The 22,289-nt window shown below is 39.5% G+C and overlaps 1 protein-coding gene across 9 annotated transcripts in view; it reads right to left on the reverse strand.

The window, feature by feature from the left end:
* Positions 1–3,018: 3,018 nt before the first annotated feature.
* Positions 3,019–22,289, reverse strand: part of LOC147466079 (uncharacterized) — a 32,761-nt gene continuing 13,490 nt past the window's right edge. For all 9 annotated transcript variants that reach the window (XM_086523711.1, XM_086523706.1, XM_086523702.1 and 6 more), the window contains one exon: positions 3,019–4,846. In XM_086523711.1, the coding sequence (XP_086379837.1) occupies positions 3,453–4,430 (978 nt within the window). In that variant the 5' untranslated portion in view covers positions 4,431–4,846 and the 3' untranslated portion in view covers positions 3,019–3,452. The remainder of the gene's footprint in view (positions 4,847–22,289) is intronic.

A 22,289-nucleotide genomic window follows, 5' to 3' on the forward strand; every position in this document is an offset into this window, starting at 1 on the left:
TGGGTCTTTCATAGTAAAAGTTCAAAAAGTGTACTTTAAGTAGATTCCTTACTTTTGTGAACATTCGTTCGTAGTGATTGAGGGATAATCCTCTTTTCAGTTGCATTGAATGAACCTCGTCAATATGGAGGGAATGAGGCTAACATGGAGGGACGAAGGCGCAGCCGCTATTCACTTTCCATTAAACCTGCACATTTGGCTAATGGCGCACTCCTCAAATGGCACAAATGTTACCCAGAAACGAGCCAAATATCACCTTCACATTGATTTGGACAATGAGTACCAACCATTGATTAAGCGCAGTAAAACAAACACACATATACCTCCCGCTTCCATAGACACGCTCAGAGCTCAAGGAGCTAAACACATAGATATCTGGACGAGAGGCTCTCTCTACCCTAAGAATCCAATGACTAATGCGTCTCCACCATTTGTCAATCCTACAAGCTTATTGACCTTTGCTGGTGATAGAGAAAAGGGCCTTCTGGGTTATTGTAAATCACTTACAAGAGAAGCTGAAACTTACAAGAGCATTCTCCAAGCTCAACAATGTGAGATTGTTCGCCTTTCACATTTACATTCTACAGATCAGGTTACCATTTTGCAACATAAAACAGAGGTACAAGAACTGAAAGGAAAGGTGCGAAGTTGTCAAATGAAGGACACCATCTTGGGTGGTTGTATCCGAAAGAAGAAATTACGCAATCTTGAAACATTGCAGGTTGCATCAGGAGGTCTCAAGAAAAGAATCCGAGCATTAAGGTGATGCTTCTTGGTTGGCTACATTGTCTTAGTTAAGTAATCTTTTTGTTTTTTCTTGTTATGCATTGTTTTCATGTGCCTAAATAGTGTTAGTGAAGCAAAGTTTCTGACATTTACTTATGCATTGTCTTCATGTAGAGATTCAATCTATCCTGACAAGGAAAACATTGACCTCAAAGTCAATATAGGAAAGAGATTGAAGCCACTTATAAGTAGAAGCCTGGCAGCATATATAGTACATGACAAGAAGTTTAAGGTCCTACAACGAAATGTAGTGGACAGCTTTATTTCAGAGAACTCAATGCCTGCAAAAGAGATACAAGGCACACTTGATTCACTTGGTGTAAGCAAAAGAAGATATTCGGCTATCCAAAAGTCTGTCTCATCCATCTTTGTTAGGAAGGGTATAAAATCCAAACTTCTACCATCAGCCTCAAGTGTTTGGAAAGAGAGGCTTCAGCTTAACGAGGCACAGGGAGACTATCTTGGACAGCCCATTCATATTAAAGCAACTTACAGTGGCCATGGAGCAAACATGGCATATGATGAGTTCAACAATATTTTTATGGACCTGCGGATATTACAGAAGAGAATGGTGGAGTTTTACAACATCACATTTGAAGAGTCACGTGGGGTATTACATTTTGTGTTAAAACTGGATGAGTGTGAGCTTGTTAAAGAGAAAAAGCTAGAGCGTGTTACTATTACTTTAATGAATAGAGCCCTCTCAAAGTGTCCCAGTGATGATCCTTTATATTTTAGTGTTCAATCAGAATCTAACATATGGTGGCTTGGTGCGTTTGAGGTAAGCGAGATTCTCAGGTAAGCTCAAATGTTCACATCTACTTAAGTCTCATTTATTTTGTGTTGCAGGTAAAGAAAGAAGATCATGAGATTCTATATTGGGTGTTCCATCGAACTAATATTCCGGAGGTGATTGATCGACAGACTAACCAGGGAGAGGTACTACGTCTAGATGGAAGGGGAGACTTTCAAGTTCAGTGGCATCTTGCAGGTGACCTCAAAACATTAAAGTGCATGTATAATTGTGGAATGGGTGCAATGGCAAAGTCACCGTGTTTGTTCTGCATGAAGCCTGCAAAGGTCATGGACCCAAAGTGGTGGAGAAAAGCTCCAACACGTCACATTGAGGATCCTGCTTTTCGACCGGTTTTGAAAATACCACTTGTGAATGTCCACATTTGTACAATGCATGCCTTTTGTAGAATTGTGGAGAAATTGGTCTACTTATACATCGGGTTTTCTTGGAAGATTAAGAACTCCGCAGAACGACAAGTAGCCCTGCAGTGCTTAGAAATGGTACTGTCGGATATGGGGCTTCATGGTGGCAATGTGAAAATCCAGCGGGATGAAAAGAGATCAACTGTTGAGAAGGATGTCCCATGCAAACCATCCATCGGTGGGGTGAAGGCACGGAGATTTTTATCTAAGCCCCAAGGTACAAGAGATCCAAAGCTAACAAAACATGGAAAAATATATAACACATCTTATGTTAGCAAGGTAGAGTATCAGAGCTGGAAAAAGCTACATATTGCAGTCAAAGACCATGAACCAACTACTCGTAACGCGAAGGCTGAGGTTTGGCGATCAATAGACATCCTATTTTTGATGTGCGACAAAGATGACTGGTCACAAGGTGATATGAACAAGTTCAAGGAAAATCTCAACCTTCAGAAAAAATCATTCAAGACAGCATGGACAGACACCCAGATTACTCACTACATGGTATTATCATGTATTTCTTTCTCTCTTATGTGCAAATATGTGACTGTAAAACATTCTAACTAATCTGTTTTCATATCCAGCACATCATCTTCAATCATTTACCATATTTTATACAGAAGTATGGGAACCCGGCAATATGGAATACCCAAGGGATGGAAAAGTCTCATTACATGGCGAGAAATGCTTATTTCAGGCACACACAACATGGTGGCTCTCCAATCAAGGCTAACAGTTTGAGAGAACTATTTGAATGGTTTTATCGTAGAATCATTCATCGAATGCAGGCAAAAGAAGTCTTGGCAAATTCAACAACAGCACAAGCCATCAGACATTTACAACAACAAAAAGTTAAAAGATCAATGGCATAAAACAACTCCGGAGCTCGTGAAAGTCAACGAAGGTGGAGAGAGACAATGGTGTATGTGAATCACAAGTGGAGAAAGATACTCTGAGTGGATGACATTGTACAAAATTTATGTAATACATGATCTTATACAATTGCTACTTGAAGTGTATCAAGATTTTGAAGGTTCAATTTTGTTTTTTGGCACGTCACCCTTGTAACGAATCATGAGATGTTTGCCATACTCTAAAAGTTCATCTGGGTTTTGTCTATCAAGAGCTAGTGCCATTGCTGTGTAGGTGTAGTAATACGCTGCCCGACCACCTGTATAGCCCGGGCAGTAACCAAAACAATCTCTAGCAAACACTTTGTCCACAAGAATGACTTTATCTGCACTTTTGGGCAGCACCGGTCCACCCAAGAAGCGTGATAGTGTCTTGAATGTGTAAGTTGCTATTGAACCCTCTTGTGACATGGAATTGTGAAAAACTACTATCGGCGACTCGCAAAGCTTTGAAAGGTACTATGCTAGGGCCGCATCCCTTCCTCGATACTCTCTTGTCCGGCGCCGAAGGAAGTCATCCTTGTCAGCAATCCAAGACTACACATACCATGTCAGAAGTGACACAAAGAGAGAGAGAGAGAGAGAGAGAGAGAGAGAGAGAGTTACCATGAAGCTCTCATCCTGCAGAAAGAGGTTTTCTTGCCACAGGTCTACAGATGTAGTTGACCCCTGACCTGAATGGTTAAACCAATCCTCCACTTCTTTGTTACTTGTTGATGGTCTTAGGCTTTGTCTTATTGCTTGGAAGGTGGCTTCATCAGGTAGTGTCTCCTTGTATTTTTCAGCTTTTTCAAAGCATCTTCGAAGGCATTCCATTGGATTGCTGGATGTTTCCATTGCCTCATCATCACTACTATCCTCTGAAACAAATCCACTCCTCTCCTCTTGGACTCTGGAAATAATAGCCAGGGATAAATCCTCCCTTAAATAAAAGACACTTTGCACATCATGTAAGAAGATATAGGTCCTGTCTCCAATCCTGAAGTCAGGCACAGCAGGCAACATCATCTGAGCATGCTTCTCAGTGAAGTTACTGACATCCAATGGAAGTTTGATTTTTGTGGTTTTCACAGAGAGCATCTTACTTCTTTGTACTTCAATTGCCTCAACCTCAAGGTCGACTGTGTCTTCAACCTCCTCGACTTCTTGCATATGAGTTGTCTCCTCGCATTCTTCATCTGGAGCTGCATCCTGCTCCTCTAACACCTCATCAGGATTCTGCATGAGGAATCCAAACAGGCTGTTCAGGTAAATCATAAAGCCAAAGGCTTCCTGAATGAGTTTGCATTCTTTTTTATGCAAAGGGCAGGCTGAATGTCGGCAAGAAGGTGGTAATTCCCTATACTTCTTCAGTCCCTGTCCCTTTCCACCACAGTCATTTAAATGCACAAGAGTCATAGTAGGCAGAACAACCCTCCCTACCTGCACCATCACTTCAAACTTATCTCTGTAGGACTGCAAGAAATTACTGTGCTGAGCTAACAGGTCTTCAATGTCAAACTTTGGATTAAACATAGAATGAACTATATCAAACTTGTCCCCAGCACCACAAGATGCTGCAAAATCAAACAGCCTCTCATCAGTTGCAGTTGGGTCTTCCAGAGAAGACACATCCTCTTTGTCTTTACATTTAGTTGCACAGGGACTTCCTTCTAACACATCTGCATCATCTGAGAAGTCTATATTCCTCTTTCTTGTATTTTTCTTCAGAAGTACTGTAGAGGGCACCACAGCCTTGTAGGGTGAGGGATCCTCTTGCCCTGGTGACCTCTCTGATTGATCTTCACCAATTGACTTTTCTTCAGATATGTCCTGACAAAAGTCAACAGTTCTTTTGGCAGATACATTAAGCAACAAAGCCTGCAAGGGTTGAAATCCTGGCACAAGCTCTGGATCAGGTATCAGCCTCTCCTGCCTACTGGACCTTAATCCTATTCATCAGGAAACATGACAAGTCTCTCTCTCTCTCTCTCTCTCTCTCTCTCTCTCTCTCTCTCTCTCTCTCTCTCCAGATAGATATATATATATATATATATATATATATGTCTCTCACCAAAGCACAAACAAAAACACACATAGTCTCTCTCTCTCTCTCTCTCTCTCCAAAGAACACTAAAAAAATACACATAGACTCTCTCTCTCTCTCTCTCTCTCTCTCTCTCTCTCTCTCTCTCTCTCTCTTTTTATGTGTCTATTTGTACTAAAGGCGCGCAAGGACGAAAAAGTGCTTTTTGCAACTCTCTACGCGCACCATAAGTGCAATTGAGGGAAAGACGCGTAAAGATGTAAACGTGCCTTTTGAGAGAGTCATAACTATACTATAGGCGCGCGGAGAGAGCTGGAGCCAGTGTTTGGTTGACTCTGCGCGCCGTTAGTAACGTGGACAGAGAGGGGAGGGAGAGAGAGAATGTGTATATATCTGTGTGTGTGTCTGTGTGTGTCTCTGTCTATGGAAGTATGTGTTGAGGTGTATGTGTTGAACAATAGTCTGGGTTTTCTCTCTCTCTCTCACACACACACACACAATTTGTACCAACTGTTGGAAATACAGAGAGAAAGAGTGAGAGATCACCTTTTGTTGGTGGGGTTTGCAGGAACTCCAAAGGAGGTGTCTCCTCCATTGCTTTTTGTGTGTCAAACTGACTCTGTCTCTCTCCCTCCCTCTCTCTCTCTCTCTGAGAGTAAGGAGTCCCTCTCTCTATCTCTCTCTCAATCTGTGTCTCTCCCTCTCTCTATCTCTCTCACAATCTGTTCTCTCTCTCTCTCTCTCTCTCTCTCTCTCTCTCTCTCTCTCTCTCTCTCTCTCTATATATATATATATATATATATATATATATATATATATATATATATATATATATATATATATATATATATTGTTCTCTCTCTCTCAAAATCACACTTATAACGGATACACACGACGGCGCCCCACGTGTCACTATAAATTAGAGTATATTTGCATGTTGTCACACGTGCGGTCATTATTGAGACCGTATACTTTTGTACGTCATATAAAGAGGTCAAGAGAGAGAAAAACCACACCTCGTGAAAGAGAGTGAGTGAAAGAGAGAGAGAGAGAGTGCAAGAGCCGTCGTCTGCGTCTCCGACAGCAAGCCGACCCATCGACATAACGAAGGTCTGCCTCTCCCTCTGCCTTTGCCTCTATCTCTCTATCTCTGTTTCTGTCACAGTACCAAGCACAGTCGTAACAAATAACCCACACAAACAGTCACACACACACAAACACACTCACACACACACACACTCACAAACACACACACACACATATAAAACATACACACACACACACAAATATAACTTACACACACACACAAATACAAGCACGCACACACACACACACGCATACCCTCTCTCTCTCTCTCTCTCTCTCTCTCTCTCTCTCTCTCTCTCTCTCTCTCTCTCTCTCTCTCTCTCTCTCTACCAAAGGCGCGCGTAGAGAGGCATAACCGGTGTGCATGTCTCTATGCGCGCCGTTAGTACTGTACATTGACGAGTGTATGTCTGAGTGTTATAGAGAGAGAGAGTGTGTGTGTATTTATTTTACCTTATACTAACGGCGCGCGGAGGTGTTTGTTGAGGTAAAAACGTGCTCCGCGCGCGCCTTTAGTAATGGGCTCTCTCTCTCTCTCTCTCTCTCTCTCTCTCTCTCTCTCTCTCTCTCTCTTTAAATATGCTAAGCTATAGAAAGGAGAGAGACAGAGATAGAGAAGAGAGTAAATATGCTAAGGTATAGAAAGGAGAGAGACAGAGATAGAGAAGAGAGAGACAGAGAGAGAAGAGAGAGAGAGAGAGAGAGAGAGAGAGAGAGAGACTCTTCTTTTTGTGTACAGTGAAATGGCTAGAACAAAAGCCACTGCAAGGAAGGCAGGCAAGGGACCACGATTAGCATCTAAAGCAAGTAGTAGATCTGCAACCCCAAAGAAAAGACCTGGAAAACCAAATAAAATTCTGAAAGGGCCAAGGATGCAAAAGTTGCAAACCTGCATGGGACTTTTCAGAGAAATCAGAAAGGCACAGAAATGTGTAGATTTATGCATACCAAAGCTGCCCTTCCAGAGGATGGTGAGGTCCATATGTGATGAAGCTACCTGGGGCACCAAAAGGTGGAAGGTGGTGGCATTAATGGCTCTACAGGAAGCAGCAGAGGACTTCCTATTGGAGTCCTTCAGTGACATGACCATTGTTGCAGCCCATGCCCACAGGGTTACTATAATGGACAAAGATAGTGAGACACTGAAAAGAATAAGGTGGAGGTATGACAAACTACTGGTCCCCAATGTCTGCAAGGATAAGAAAATGAGGGAAATTTTGTTATACCCCCCGGAGCTAGTGCCACAACTCACAGTTGTAGATGTCACACATGATGTGAATACAAGGGCAAGGGCAGAGACTATTGCTCGCCAAACAGAGGACATGAGGGAAGCAGAGCTTAAGGAGAAAGCAAAAGTAGCAGTGGAGTCTCAGAGGCAAACAGAGTGCAATGTGACCCTGTCCATAGAGGCAAGCAATCAAGAAACTCTACTTTCAATGAAGGATGGTTTGCTTGCAGAGATACCATTTGTAGATGGAGCCAGAAAGCTAGCTCTGGAAAAAGTGGACATTAATTTATTGCAGAATCGAGATGCTCAGATTTCAAACACAATTATCTATGCTTGTCTTAAGTAAGTGTTACTATCTTGCTAGCTTTGAAAACTCAGATAATAGGTTTGCTAACTCAGGTAGAGTCTCTGCAGCCTGATCAAAAGTCAACTCCCACTGCACACCCACACAGAGGTGTTTCTTCTTGATCCACAAATGTCAGTGATTATTAGACAAAAGAACAGTCCATCTGGGACCTTTGAGAGTTGGTTTCCACACTGTGCTATGCTGGAAGTTACTGTCATCATCTTTCCATATGAGAACAACCATCACTGGAGTCTCATATGCCTTGATGTTGACCAACCAGTAGTGTGGGTGTTCAATTCAATAAAAGGAACCCACCCTGAAATTAGGCTGTAAGTGTTTTGTATCAGAAAGTGTTTCTTATAGATATCCATGTAAATTTGAAGCCTCATGCTAACATCTTGACATTGCTTTGTGCAGTTGTATAAAGAGGTTGTTGCTTGCCTATGGCAAGCTATGTGGAAGGTATGAACTATACAAGGCCCCAATCAAAGATGTACCTGTCCCAAATCAAACCGATGGAAATTCTTGCGGCTGGAGATGTCTTCTCCATGCAGAATATGTCCTGCAAAGCTACTTTGCATTAAAACCTTTCATGACTAGGTACCCATTTGGTAATGCATTCAGTTAGTTTTGGTTTAGTCTATAAAAGAATTCTCACCATGTGGTCTTTCAATTTTGCAGAGTGCTTTAAAAAACTACACATATGATTATTTGCAAAGATACCGGGTAAGTTTAATACAACACCTGCTTACTATGTCTAGCCCCAGAGAGCTTGAAGATAGCGGCTTGGATGACCGCACTATTGATCTAACAAAACATGACGTGCCACCACGACAAACCCCTACATCCGATACAGTGGAATCACAACGGGCCGAGGGGGTCATATCAACAGAAGATGAAAGAGCCGAGAATGAGGAAAGGTCAAATGAGCATATGGAAGGTGCTAGTGTACAACCAAAGGAGACAATGAAAGAGCCAAGTCAGCCAGTGGAGGAGCCAAAAGAGCATATGGCTGAAACCCAAGATGAGGAAAGCAGGCCTATAGATGAGCAAAAGGATATGGATGAGGAAAGCAAGCCTAGGGATGAGCAAAATGATATGGATCAGGCAAGGATGTATGAGGCAAGCCGATCAACCGAGGGAGAGGAAAAGACCTTGGAGGAAACCTTGAATGAGGCAGAAAGAGCCATGGGGGAGACCCCTGATGAAGATTTGAATGATGAATATGAAGATAAAGCAGAGGAGAGCAACAACGACATGAACACTACAGAGACCCAGTATGGACCCTTGCTACCTGTAGATACGGTTGTTCCAGTAATGTCTATTCAAGTATGGCAAAATATGTTCAGCTTCTAACTACTTATATGTACTTGTCAACTTTTACAGAGGTTGATTATCTTGGACGTCAATGGATTGCTGCTGATGCGGGTGCCTCTCGGTGACAGAGGACCCTTTGAGGATTTGCAAACGTTTCGGATGGGAACTTGTTGAGTCGTGGTTCGTCCAGGAACCAAGGAATTTATTCAGTTTCTTCTTCCGCACTTCAGAGTTGCCATATGGTCTTCAATGCAAAGGCAAAACTTGTCGCCACTAGTTGCAATAGTTTGTAGTGTATGCCACGCTCACACGTCAGATTTTGCCTTTTTGTATAATCAAAGAAAATGCGTTACCTTTGAGGGCCACTACCACCCTAAAAAAACCACACTTACCTCTTTTGTACAAACCGTTTAGCCAAATCGATGTACCCTTTGATGCAACTAATACACTACTAATTGATGATACTCCTAAAAAGAGAGAACTAAATCCGCCGGGAACAACTGTCTCACCACCTTCTTTCGAGGGGCATTCCTTCGATTTTTACCTTGAAGACATTCTGATTCCATACTTACAGAAATTGTATCTCAGTCCATTGTTCACGGACGAGTTTGTACTTTCTAATGAATTAAGATGACTCTTCTATCATGTCTTTGTCTTGTCTAACATAGAGAGAGAGAGAGAGAGAGAGAGAGATTTGACATGGTAAAGAAATGTACTTCAAGCACACTTTTTCACAGGGCACAATTGAAAAATGAGCTCAATAAACTTCATGTCTTGAAAGTCATTTGTATACACTTGGGTTCACAAGAATATCTGTTACATTGACACTACTTCAACCCGACCATCCAACTCTTTGCACAAAATATCTTTTTCCCATCTCCGCATCACCTTACGGCCAGCTAGGAAAAAGGAAAAATCTGACAGGTCCTTGTCCATTGACTCTTCAATTATGTCATGCCGCAAATGCTGAAGACTGCATAGCTCCCTTATTGTAACCACCAACAGTAGGCCATGCTCTTTATCAATCACTTCCACATCCACAGCAGGATTATCTTCCAAACCTGCAGAAACCTGGTCCATAGGAATGTAATTACCGTTGAGCATTTGTGATCGCATATACCAAAACGAGAGTAACAGTGATTGGCTTGCAATCATGTACTTGACAACTAGAGTATCAAGCGCGACCTCGCACCATAAACCAATCTCTTACTTTGCATACCATCCTTTGTCAAGAAGTTTGTCACAGGATGACTGCTGAAATGACTTGCACATGAACATAGTTTTCGTAACTCGGATGTTGTAGCTATGAAACAGCTCTATGAAGAGTGCAACAGGACAGAAGTTTGCAATTCTAACCAGTTTGGTGGGAATAGAGCTACGTAGAGACCTTTGTATATCCTTGTAGAGCTTACTTCGCATTGCCTCCACCATTGTTTCCTCGGGAACTGGCCAGTCCACAGTGTTCCAATCGATTGGTAGAGGCACTTTCACCAACATGCCATTCTTATTCCCTGAGCTGAGTTGGTAAAAGTGGTCATAAAAAAAGATTCCCTCATCAGCCAGTCTTTTGTTGCTCCTACCTGAATACTGTAGAGAACCAATGTGGGCATGAACAACATGGAAGAGGCCTATTATGCACTCCACAGGCTCCCATTGCTCATAAGAAGAGGGATAAACATCTGCAATATATATAAGAAGAGTTAAACTAAGAGTATCAATAAGTACAAATGACAAATCTAATGTAATTGAGCTGTGAAGAATGGAGACATTGCTCATAACAAGCGGGAGAAACATTGCAAAATATATAAGAAAAGTTATAATGAGAGTATCAGTAAGTTCACATGTCAAGAGTACTTACAATTGCAACGTGGTGGATGTATATCTGATACATTTCCACCGTTTGCTATCACCTCAGGATGGGTAAACACATGCTGAACAAGAACTTCCTTTACAGATCTTTTGCCGATTTCAACTTTGAAATCCAACACTCTGGCCTTCCATGCTGAGCGGTAAACGTTGATACCACTAGACCTCTTGGGTCTTCTTGGTTGCATGAGGACCCATGAACCTTTGTTTATCCTTTGTCCAACCCATTGGTTCTCTGCACTTATTGAAGTTGGTATTGTAATTGAGGATATGCTAGTACTTGGCCTTCTAGGCAAAGTGCAGTTGTTGGTTGTTGGTGTGAGAGACAGTAAACACCTGGAGCCTCTTGGGCGAGAAGACGTGGACGCCATAGCTCTCAGAGAAAAGCTTTAGTGGAGGGAGATTCACTTTGAAAGCATTCTAATGGAGGGAAAGTGTTTTAGAATTCCAATATCTTGTGCGGGATTAATGGTCACCCTTTAGTACGTTAATGACCATAAGAGAATATCAGAAGTGGGACCACATGCAAGCACCTAAAAGCTCGGTAAAAGGAAAGAAATTACGATGCTACAATCCTAGATTCGTGAAAGTTTTATGCTATTTTCCTATTTTTTGAGTCTTTCCACGTACTTTCCTACGTAACGTAGCCTTCGTGCTCATTGGACGCGCTCTATTTTTCTCTCTCTTCATATGGCCCTCCAAATGACCTCCGAAATTTCCTAATGTTCTCCAAGAAAATAAGCAAAAGTAATTTTGTAAAGGCATGTCTACGCTATCTACCCCTCCATTCTAGCCCTTGGTCAAAGCTTGCTTAAGTTTTAAATATTTCCTTAAACTGCCAAATAAAGAGGCCCTCCTATATCGCATTCCCTTCCTAATGCATCACAACAATACATGCAGCATGGCCTTTTTAGTTCTATGTCGTCCGTTGTTCACCTCTTTCCTCTGTAGAGACATCAGCAGGTACATCCCAATCCCCCTCTACGTAATGGCCAATTTTATATGATTTCAAATGTTTGGCATAAAACATCAAGCCTCCTTATGTTGAAGCTGAAAACAAAGGTGTTAGTGGAGATAACTATGATGACAATCATGAAGCAAATAATAACAAAGGTCCACATACTCAAGGACCCAGTGAAGGGGATGGGAATCGAGAGAGCTTTTTTAGGAAGCTTTTTAGGGAGCTTTTTTTCTAATTTTTACTTGCAGAAGCAGAAATTAAAGAAAGCTTCCCAGAAAAATCCCTCAGAAAGCTCCCTCGTGGCGAGAGCTTCAGGAGGAAGCTCTCTCTCTCTCTCTCTCTCTCTCTCTCTCTCTCTCTATATATATATATATATATATATATATATATATATATATATATATATATATATATATACACACGTTCGACTACAACACCTTTTAAGGGTTACACACACACACACATATACATACATACATATATATATATATTCTTGCTCTCTCTCTCTCTCATCCCTCTTACCCTCTTTATTTCTCTCTCTCTCTCCCCTCTCTCTCTCTCTTATTATTTCTCTCTCTCTCTCTCTCTCTCTCTCTCTCTCTCTCTCTCTCTCGCGCTCTCGCGCTCACTTAAGCATGAGCTTAAGCATGACTGAAAGAGAGAGAGGAGGGGGGGGGGGGGGGGGGGGGGAGGGAGGTAGAAGGAGATAGTGAGAGAGAGCAAGAGGGGGTAGAGAGAGAGTTATATATATATATATATATATATATATATATAAAATCCTTAATGGGGGTTGTAGCTAAACGACGTGCAGAGGCACTGTAACTTCTTGTGGAATGTGCTCTACGTGCCGTTCGGCTACAACCTCCTTAAGGGGACCATATATATATAAGAACATATATATACATAGATATGTACACACACACATTCTCTCTCTCTCTCTCTCTCTCTCTCTCTCTCTCTCTCTCTCTCTCTCTCCGGGGGGGTAGACGGAGGTAGTAGATATTTTTTGATATATATATATATGTATATATATCTATATTTCTATATTTCTATATATATATATATATATATATATATATATGAGAGAGAGAGAGAGGGATGGAGGGGAGGGAGGTAGACACGCGCACGCACACACACACACAACTCCTAAAGCTCTCTCCACGAGGCAGCTTTCTAGAAAGCTTTTTTGTTTTTGCTAATGCAAGTAAAAATTTTTTTAAAAAGCTCTCTCCATACCTTACTCCCTGATAAAGAGAAAGTCATTGTTGGTGTTGTTGAAGTTAAGAGTTTGTTAGCAGCAAGCTAACTCGGATAACATTTTCTGGAGTTTTTATTGTAAAAGAACTTAATATTTTGATGAATCGGGAAAGTTGTAACTCCTACTTTCCAGATAAACAGTGTAATTGATGAGCCGAAGCTACAAGCTTCCAGATTGTATCAACCTATCTTTAGTTAGAGCTCCTAGATTATTAGTTTTGACCACAGAAACCTTGGCTAAGGTATAAAAGCCAATTTTTGTAAGTATTTTGCAAGTTTTTGGATAATAGAACACATCGTGAGCTAACATCGCTCAATTCTCTCCTTCTCACGATTCCTACTCCCTTTCTCGTTATCACATTGCAATGACATCTGTTACGTTGCAACCGCTCGTAAGAGCTTTATACGTTGATATATACATTTCATGATAATTCATAGCTTTTGGTGTCGCCGACCCTCGGCCTAATTTCATCATAAGTAGGAATTTAAGCTAAGAAATCACAAAGTAAGCATAGGTGGGGTATTGAAGCATCATTACGAAGCATTTAGATGCATTTTGGATAAAAGACCAAGTCAAAAACTCACTACTGTTAAATATCACGATTTTTGCAGCTGACCTAAAGTGAGATTTGAAACCATAAGCATGTGGACTTAAGTCTTATAAACATGTCCTAGAAGTTTCATAACATTTGGATGTTGTTTGATGCTGTAACGGTTATGATTTGTTTGTCAATTAGCGACTAGCTCTTGATGATTTCTGTCATTTGAGTGTAGCTTGAGTTAGATGCGAGTTGTATGTTGTTTTTCAAGAGATTGACAATTTCTTGTAGCACTAGTCGAATCAGCTTCGTCCCATGGATTGACAATTATTTGCCTGGTTCTCGCTATGTGTGCAATAAGATAGGAGTGAGGTTAGACACCCGTCCCACATTTAGCGCCGCTGTCGGGAATCGAAGAGACCTAAACTAGGAAAAAACACAAGTGTCTTGTGTAGTTTTCCTTTAACTTCCTCTAAGATCACCTAGAGTCAAAACTTTTATTTTTAAAACCGCATAGCTTAAAATTGTCGTCTTTTGCTGTGTAGAGGTAGCTTGAAAGTAGGTTGTACTTGCTAAGTATCTTTTAAGATTTTAAGATTGTAAATTAAATTAAGATTTTGAGAATGATTGATGGACGAGACAAGTCTTAAGATCGAAGCTCAAAAAACCATAAAAAACAAGAAAACGAGTGTTTGTGGACACATTCCACAACCCCATTGTAGTAGAATCTAAGAGTTGAGTAAGTAGAATCCAAGGTGGGATCTTAGAACATTGCTCTATCCAAAAGAATCACTTGCGAGTTGTTTATGTGAAGTTGCAAAATTTCAAGTCTTTAATTGGAAACAACACCAAAAGATTGTCAACCACATTGAATCTAGCTGAAAATTATGCTTTAAAAGTTGAATGAACCAGTGGGTAAGCTTAAGGATGCATTTGAGGTAAAATTTTCAAGAGTTTTCAAAAACTTAGATTATTTACTTTTTCTTGACATTTTAGGCCAAATTAAGTTTTGACTTGACTCAGAGGCTTAAAATAGATCATATAAAGACTGTCCACTGAAAAAGTTGAAAAAAGTGTTTATTTAGGATCAAAAGTAAATAATCACGATTATTTACTTTCAGCTCAAAAGTGACCAAAGTTGGTACTAGAGACTCTATGCATGTGTACAAACGTCTTTGTAAAGGCCCATGGAATTTGGATCACCAAACTGACCAAAACCTTGGTTAAAACTGAAATTTATACTTTTTGTCAAGAACTTGAGTGTGAATTGAAAAAAAAAAAATCAAACTTAGTGAAACTTGACTCGGAGACTTATATTAAAGTGATAAACAAGTGTACATGCTCAGTTGACCAAAAAGATGTAAAAATTTATTAGTAGTAAATAATCACGATTATTTACTTTTGTCCCATTTTTCAAGTTTTTTTACCAACTCAACATACCACTAGTTTTAGCATGTTATATTAAGCCCAGAAATCAAATTTGGTAAGATTTGGATCATTGGAGTGAAAATTGTGACCAATTTTGTAAAATCGGTTTGTAAACACAAAACTGCTGACCATTTGAACAGGGATTATCCAACTTTGATGAAACTTGGCTAGGGAGCTTAAGTTGTTCTGCTTAACCATTTTGTGTCAATATTGTGACAAAAAATTGCATAAGAATACCATGAGTAAATAATCACGATTATTTATATATACTATAAAATTAGACATTTTTTCACATTTCAGTGTACCACAAGGTCAAGCATATCAAGTAGACCATACAAATCAAATTTAGTGAAATTTGGATCACAAAAGTGAGACTTAAGCCAAATTCTTGAGAAAACTGAGTCTGTGGACACGAAATAGTTGATAACTTGGACAAATTTTGTTCAAACTCAGTGAAACTTGTCCAGAGACCTTAACAAGTTGATACTTGGCAAAACAAGCTAAAAAGTGCAAAAAATTTTGAAAAAAGTAAATAATCGTGATTATTTACTTCTGATATGCAGAGACATAATTTTGAACTTTTGAGCTTGTACAATGTTAGAACAACATAATACAAGGCCACCAGTCAATTTTGGGTTCAATCAGATCCAAATGAGTACATGTTCACTCAGTTTCCAAGTTGCAGATTAGTCCTTTGGCTTTTTGCAAAAGTAGAATTTGAAAGTTTCAATTGCTGACTCACTTAGCTCAAATTGAAGTGATACACATAAACCAGCCACAATAGTTAGCAAAAATTGTACAATCTTTGTGAAAGAATAGCTAACTTGATTAAAATTAATACAAGAATCAGGTTGCAAACAAGGAATTGAAAGCTTGAAAGGAGTTGCGATCAAGTCAAGTGGAAGAAACTGATAACAAGTCAATCCGATGGTAAGTACTCTATCTAAGGCTTCACAAGTCTACATGAACCTTAGATCTGGCCGTATACTAGCAAACCAAGGCATATTTGGTGAGATCGCTAGGAGAGTATCCAACAAAGAGAGTGTGAAACAAGGCGATCACTTGGACACTATCTTTGAAAAAGTCTCATACACTTTTTCAAAATCAACATCTGAAATGTCTTTCTATTCAACTCATTCAGGAACCGAAATGACAGTGCGATATAAGCACCTACTCACCTTTTATAAAACTAATGGCCATGGAGCTGAGGTTTACCTAGATTCTAATAAAGAGTATGCCATTCGCATTGATGACCACGACATAGAGGTTGAAGAGGAAATCAGAGCAAACAAACAAGAAAAAATATACATGGATAAAAACGAAACTCCGTATTTACAAGTTGAAAACCCTGATGTGATAGACAAATGGGGGTTAGAAGTAAATATCGTAATTCTAGATATGGCAGCAAAAGAAGGACCACCTACTTTAGAATTCGAGGGATATAATCAGTTGATTTGAAGCCTTTGAAACGGCTTAGCACGGATAATCCTAGGATCAGAGTCTATTGTTGGGAGGATAGTAATGTCAAAGATCTTCTATGGACTTCTCATGCCAAATCAAGACAGTTAACACCCATGAAGATCATTTATATCTTCAAAATCAAAGACAAGGATTCAACAGATCTACCAACCTACCTATTTAAGGATTGTTATAACAATAACTTTGTTATAATGAGTCCTAAGGAGGTGGAACAAACCAAATACCAAGGGTACTCCATTAGAGATTGGATATTGGGTCAAGGACCAAAAACTATTCCAAGAGAGGAACTCCGTGAGAGATCTTCTGGGAGTAATGTTAAAAAACCTAAACCTACTCATCGCAAAGAAAACCGTCTGACACTAAAGCAGTCCAGAGCTACATGAGTCACTATTTCCAACATAATGGTTTGAAGGACTCGGGAGAGGACCAACTATCAGGAGACCGAGAGTTGAACCAAATAGACGTGTCAGACCAGTTGATTTTCAAAAAATGGGTCAGAAAATACAGTGGATGTGGGGATCCATATGACCACTTAGCAAGCTTTAAGCAAGTGCTAAGAGCAGAACGCATTTGATTTTCATACTCAATTTGAGGGATCTATAATAACATTAGAAGGAAAAGCACTTACATGGTTCCAAAACATTCCACCAAGGTCAATCATGGACTTAAATACATTAGCTCAAGGATATGTAGCTGCATGTTTCAAAACAGGGATCAAACATAACAAGGTAGCTCAAATTTGTAGCTTTAAACAAAAACAAGGTGAGTTTGTTAGGGATTGTGCAACTAGAATGAAGCAATACATTGCAAGATGCCCAGAACTAGAAATACGTGCAGAAGAAAGATTAGTATCATTGTTTCTAGAGAGACTGCTAAACAAAGAACTTCATGCTATATTGTATAGCAAGAAACATATGACCCTAGAAGAGTGTGTATCAAATGCTATTGACTTAGGAGACAATTGTGATATATAGCCATAGCCATGACGGCAGTGTGTGAATCATGGGGAAACCAACCATTGGACAAACTCCAATTAAATTGCAATAGGTTGATAGACACATCAAAAACCCCTTAGGACTGCTTGAAAAAGTGATAGTTAGTTCCCGTGGAATTGATTATCAACATATTTTTACAATAGTGGACTTTGGGAAGAAACTCAATTATGAAATCATCTTAGGAAGACCTTTCATGCCACAAGTACAACTCATCCAGGATTGGAGAAACAATTATTTGTACTTGAAGCAAGTGGGATCAATAACAAGGGTTAATCTAAAAGATCACATTTATAGAGATGTCATGAAAACGCCCATACAAGAATTTGACTCGGTCTCTTCGGCTGAAACAAAGCTTCCATCTTGGTTGAAAATAGACACCTATTTGGACATGTGGAGCTTCAGAAAAGGGGAGCTTAAAACGAGAGGAATGTATCTTAGAAAGGGATTGCACAGATGAAGCTTTTGTACCTGAACCCTTCCCGGAGCATTTGTTTGAGCCATTTGAGTGGACTCAAATTTTAGCAACAATGGATATATGAGTGAATGCGTCTATGCCTACTCAATTTTACAATGAGAACGGCTATGACATAATTTCCATACAAATGATCTCAACCCTTCACATTGAATACGAAATTCAAGAATCAAGGACTTAATGAAATCTCAATAAGTCTTTTCAGACCTCTACTATGATGCAACAGACGAGATAGAAAAACATTCAGCTACCTCAAATAAGTTGGGGTCGGGAAAAGAACATGTGAGAGCTAAACTACTCATGAAAGGAGGGGAGGAAGTTTTTTGACTTTCCAAATCAGAAACCGAAAAGATAGAAATGGTATAGAAGAAAAAGAGACACCAGAAACTTGAAATCTAAACCCATGCCATCAGTCTCTAATAGAACACAGTTTTTGATGCAAATAGATGCACATGATTGTGTCAAAGACAAAATCATTGGTAGATATCCTTTAAACAAAAAGCAAGAAATATCAAAAACATCAAAAAAAACGAGAAAGGATACTCAAGCAAAACCTAAATACCATGACAAAGATTCAACCATGACACGAGTTGAACGAAGAAAGAAGTATCAAGAGTTAAAGAAAGCACTGAAGGAGATTTATACCACTGAAATGGAAACCACCAAGGAGGAAGGTAAAAATATGATGAGTGTTCTATCCTATTATAAGAAAAATACTCTCCAAAACCAAATGATCATAGTCGAACAACCTGTTAAAGAACTAAGAAGACAGGGCGAGTCCTACAAAGGACTTAAAAACGCAAAAAAGATAGATCTGGCCGAACTAGGAAGAGATCCTAGACCTGCTTACATTGCAAACGACCTGAAGAAGAAGAAGAGCTTTTTTTAAGCTTACTAAAAGAATACCGAGATGTCTTTGCTTGGTCTTATAAGGATCTCAAGAGTATTGATCCAGAAATCTGTCAGCATACTATACCTATGAGAGATAATGCGAAACCAAGCAGACAGTGACCATACACTTGTAATGAAACATTTGCCAGGAAGATCAAAGAAGAGATAAAAAGGCTAAAGGAATCCGAACTCATTTATGAAATTGAACACATAGATTGGGTGTCTCCAATTGTGGTAGTACCCAAGAAAAATGAAAAATTAAGAGTATGTGTCAATCTCAAGAAAGTGAATGTAGCCACCATTAGAGACTACTTGCCTCTTCCAATCACTAAGCATGCTTTAGAACGAGTTGCAGGCAAAGAAGCTTAGAGATTTTTAGATGGGTTTTCGGGATACAATCAACTTTTGGTTGACCCCAAAGATCAGCATAAAACTGCCTTTGCAACTGAATGGGATATTTTTGCCTATCGGATTATGCCTTTGGGTTAAGTAATGCTCCTGCTACCTTTCAAAGATTGATGAGCCATGATTTTAAGGAATACCGTCGGAATTTTTTGGAAGTATATATGGATGATCTATGTGTATATTCATCAATCTGAGTTGATCATTTTGGACACCTCAAAAAGGTCTTCAAAAAATGTAGAATTTATAGGATTTGCTTAAATCCTGAAAAGTACACATTTATGGGCAGACAAAGAAAACCTTCTTGGACATATAGTGTCTAAAAATGCCATAGCTACTCATATGGATAAAATTCATGTTGTTGCTGAATTGCCTAAACTGATAACAGTCAAAGGGATTCAAGCTTTCATGGGACATTGTGGATATTACAGACGATTCATTTACATGTACGCTATAATTGCAAAACCCATGTACAGCTTGATTACACTCTTTGAATGGATTGATGAGTGTGAAGAATCCTTCACCCAATATTGAAAGCACCAGATTGGAATAAGATATTCCACATACATGTAGATGCTTCCAATTTTTCCATTGGGTGTATACTAGCTCAACCAAGAGACGGGAAAATTGATTTTCCTATTTCTTATGCTAGTAGACAGTTGAATATGGCAAAGAAAAACTATACAACCACCGAAAGGGAAGGATTAGGAATGATCTATGCCATTAAAAAATAGACATTACCTATTAGCTAACAAATTTGTGTTCTTGTGGACCACAAGCCTTATTGTACTTGGTCAACAAGCCATGCAACACAGGAAGAAAAGTGAAATGGTTCATCATTCTTTTGAAATTTGATTTCACTGTAGTTGTGAAAAAGGGCACCACTCACCAAAGAGCAAATCATTTATCAATGATTATTTCAAGAAAACCACCAAAGGGAGTAGACGATGATCTACCAGATGAATATCTATTCTCCATGGAAATGATACTTCGATGGTCAAAAAACATGGTATCATTGATGACCATAGCTCAAGTGGATTCTCAAATACCACTTCCTATTACAACCGGATTAATTGAGCAATCAACTATGTATCAATTACTAGCTGGAAGGCTATACAAAAGAAATCGAGATGGAAGTGTATTAATCCTGAGGAGAAAAGCCAATACCTAAGTCAAGCACATATTACCATAGTGGGACTTCACTTTGCGGAAGACCAAACTATGCAACGGATCTTAAGACTTGGAGTATTTTGACCAACCATGAGAAGTGATGTTAACTTATTTGTAAAAAAATGTCATCAATGCCAAAAACAAGCACCCATACCTCATGTGGCATTGTTCCAAATATCACTCGTTCTTAAGTGGAATAACTATCTAGTTGCTTACTTATCAAACTGAACATTTCTTGAGGATATGAGTAAACGTCGACAAAGAGCAATTGAAACTAAAGCAAGAGACTATGCTCTTATTGGAAACCAATTGTATCAAAGAGGAAAGGATCAACATCTGCGCCTTTGTGCAAATGAAGATGAATATATTACCATTATAGAACAAGCACATGCTGGATTAGTTGGAGGTCATTTTTCTAGTGAAACCACCACAAAAGCAATCTTAATGGCAGACATATGTTGGCCAACACTTTTTGCATGTATCAAAAAATATGTTCGAAGGTGTGATGCATGTCAACAAGCAAAAATGCCAACACGTGTAGATAGCATGCCTTTAAAACCAATGACGGAGCTAGAGCTTTTGCAAAATGGAGTATAGACTTTGTTGGGCCAATACAACCGCCTGCTTATAGAATCCAAGCTCAATATACCATTGTAGCTATGGACTATTTGACCAAGTGGGCAAAGGCTAAAGCAACCCAAAAGAATGATGCCAGAACCACAACCGCATTCTTGTATGAGAATGTCTTCACAAGATATGGACTGCAAATACAAATTGTCAGTGATAGGGGAACTCATTTCCTGAATGAGGTAACTGAGTATCTGCTTAATGAATTATGGTCATCCATAAAAAATTGGCTCTCTATCATCCACAAGCAAACGGACAAGCTGAGCACACGAATAAAATTCTTAGCTCGGTATTGACTAAAGTGGTAAGTTCAGGACGGACTAATTAGGAAATGAATATCCATGCTGCTCTATGAGCTTATAGTGTTTCGTTCGAGACGGCTTCAAATGCTACACCCTTTAACCTTGTTTATGATCTTGATGACATACTGCCGATAGAATTTCTAGTGCCAACACTAAAGGTAGCTAAGGACCTTGAGTGGACTGGACATGAATTGTCAGAGAGGCTTGAAGATTTAGAAAAACTGGATGAGCAAAGGCTAACAGCTGTAGCTCACATCTATGCACAAAAGCAGAAACAAATACAATTTTTTGATTCCCATCTAGTCACCAAAACCGTCAAAAAAAAGGGACTTAGTTTTAATCTATTCCCTTAAGCAACACATTCCTAAGTTTAAGAAAAAGGAAAACGGACCATTTATCATTGAAGATGTATCCCCAAGTGGAGCAGTTAAGTTGTCCACTCTAGATGGTGAACCAATGGCTAATTGGATTAGTGGATGCCATTTAAAGAAGTACAATTTGCCACTAACCAATGAACTGCTAGAAAAGATGCATGCAACAAAACAGAGAAGGATGAAACGACAACAGGTCGTTGATGAAGCCCAAGAGGAAGCTCGGTTTCGCGTACTCAAGAGGAAAGATGCTCTCAAAAATCAACAAATACATATTCCCATCAACACTCTGGAACTAGGTGAACGACTATGGGAATTAGAGAAGGATGCAGTGTCAACAGATAATGAATGGTTATTAGATGGAATGGACCTTCGCATCAAAGTACAGCTGAACAATCATAGCACAAATGCATTCGTGGATACAAGAGCTCGAGTAAATGCAGTCAGTTATTCCACATACAAGAAAGCAACGAATCACTCATTGACATCGAGAATATTGGCTATCAAAGGATGCAACAAGAACCCAACACCGGCACTGGGAGTAGTCAACTTAAATGTGGTAGTACATGGATTTTCATGCCCTCATCAGTTCGTATGCTTACCAGATGAAC

Source organism: Adiantum capillus-veneris, chromosome 1 (assembly GCF_014529385.1).
Source record: "Adiantum capillus-veneris isolate H3 chromosome 1, ASM1452938v2, whole genome shotgun sequence".
In the NCBI taxonomy this organism is placed as follows: Eukaryota; Viridiplantae; Streptophyta; class Polypodiopsida; order Polypodiales; family Pteridaceae; genus Adiantum; species Adiantum capillus-veneris.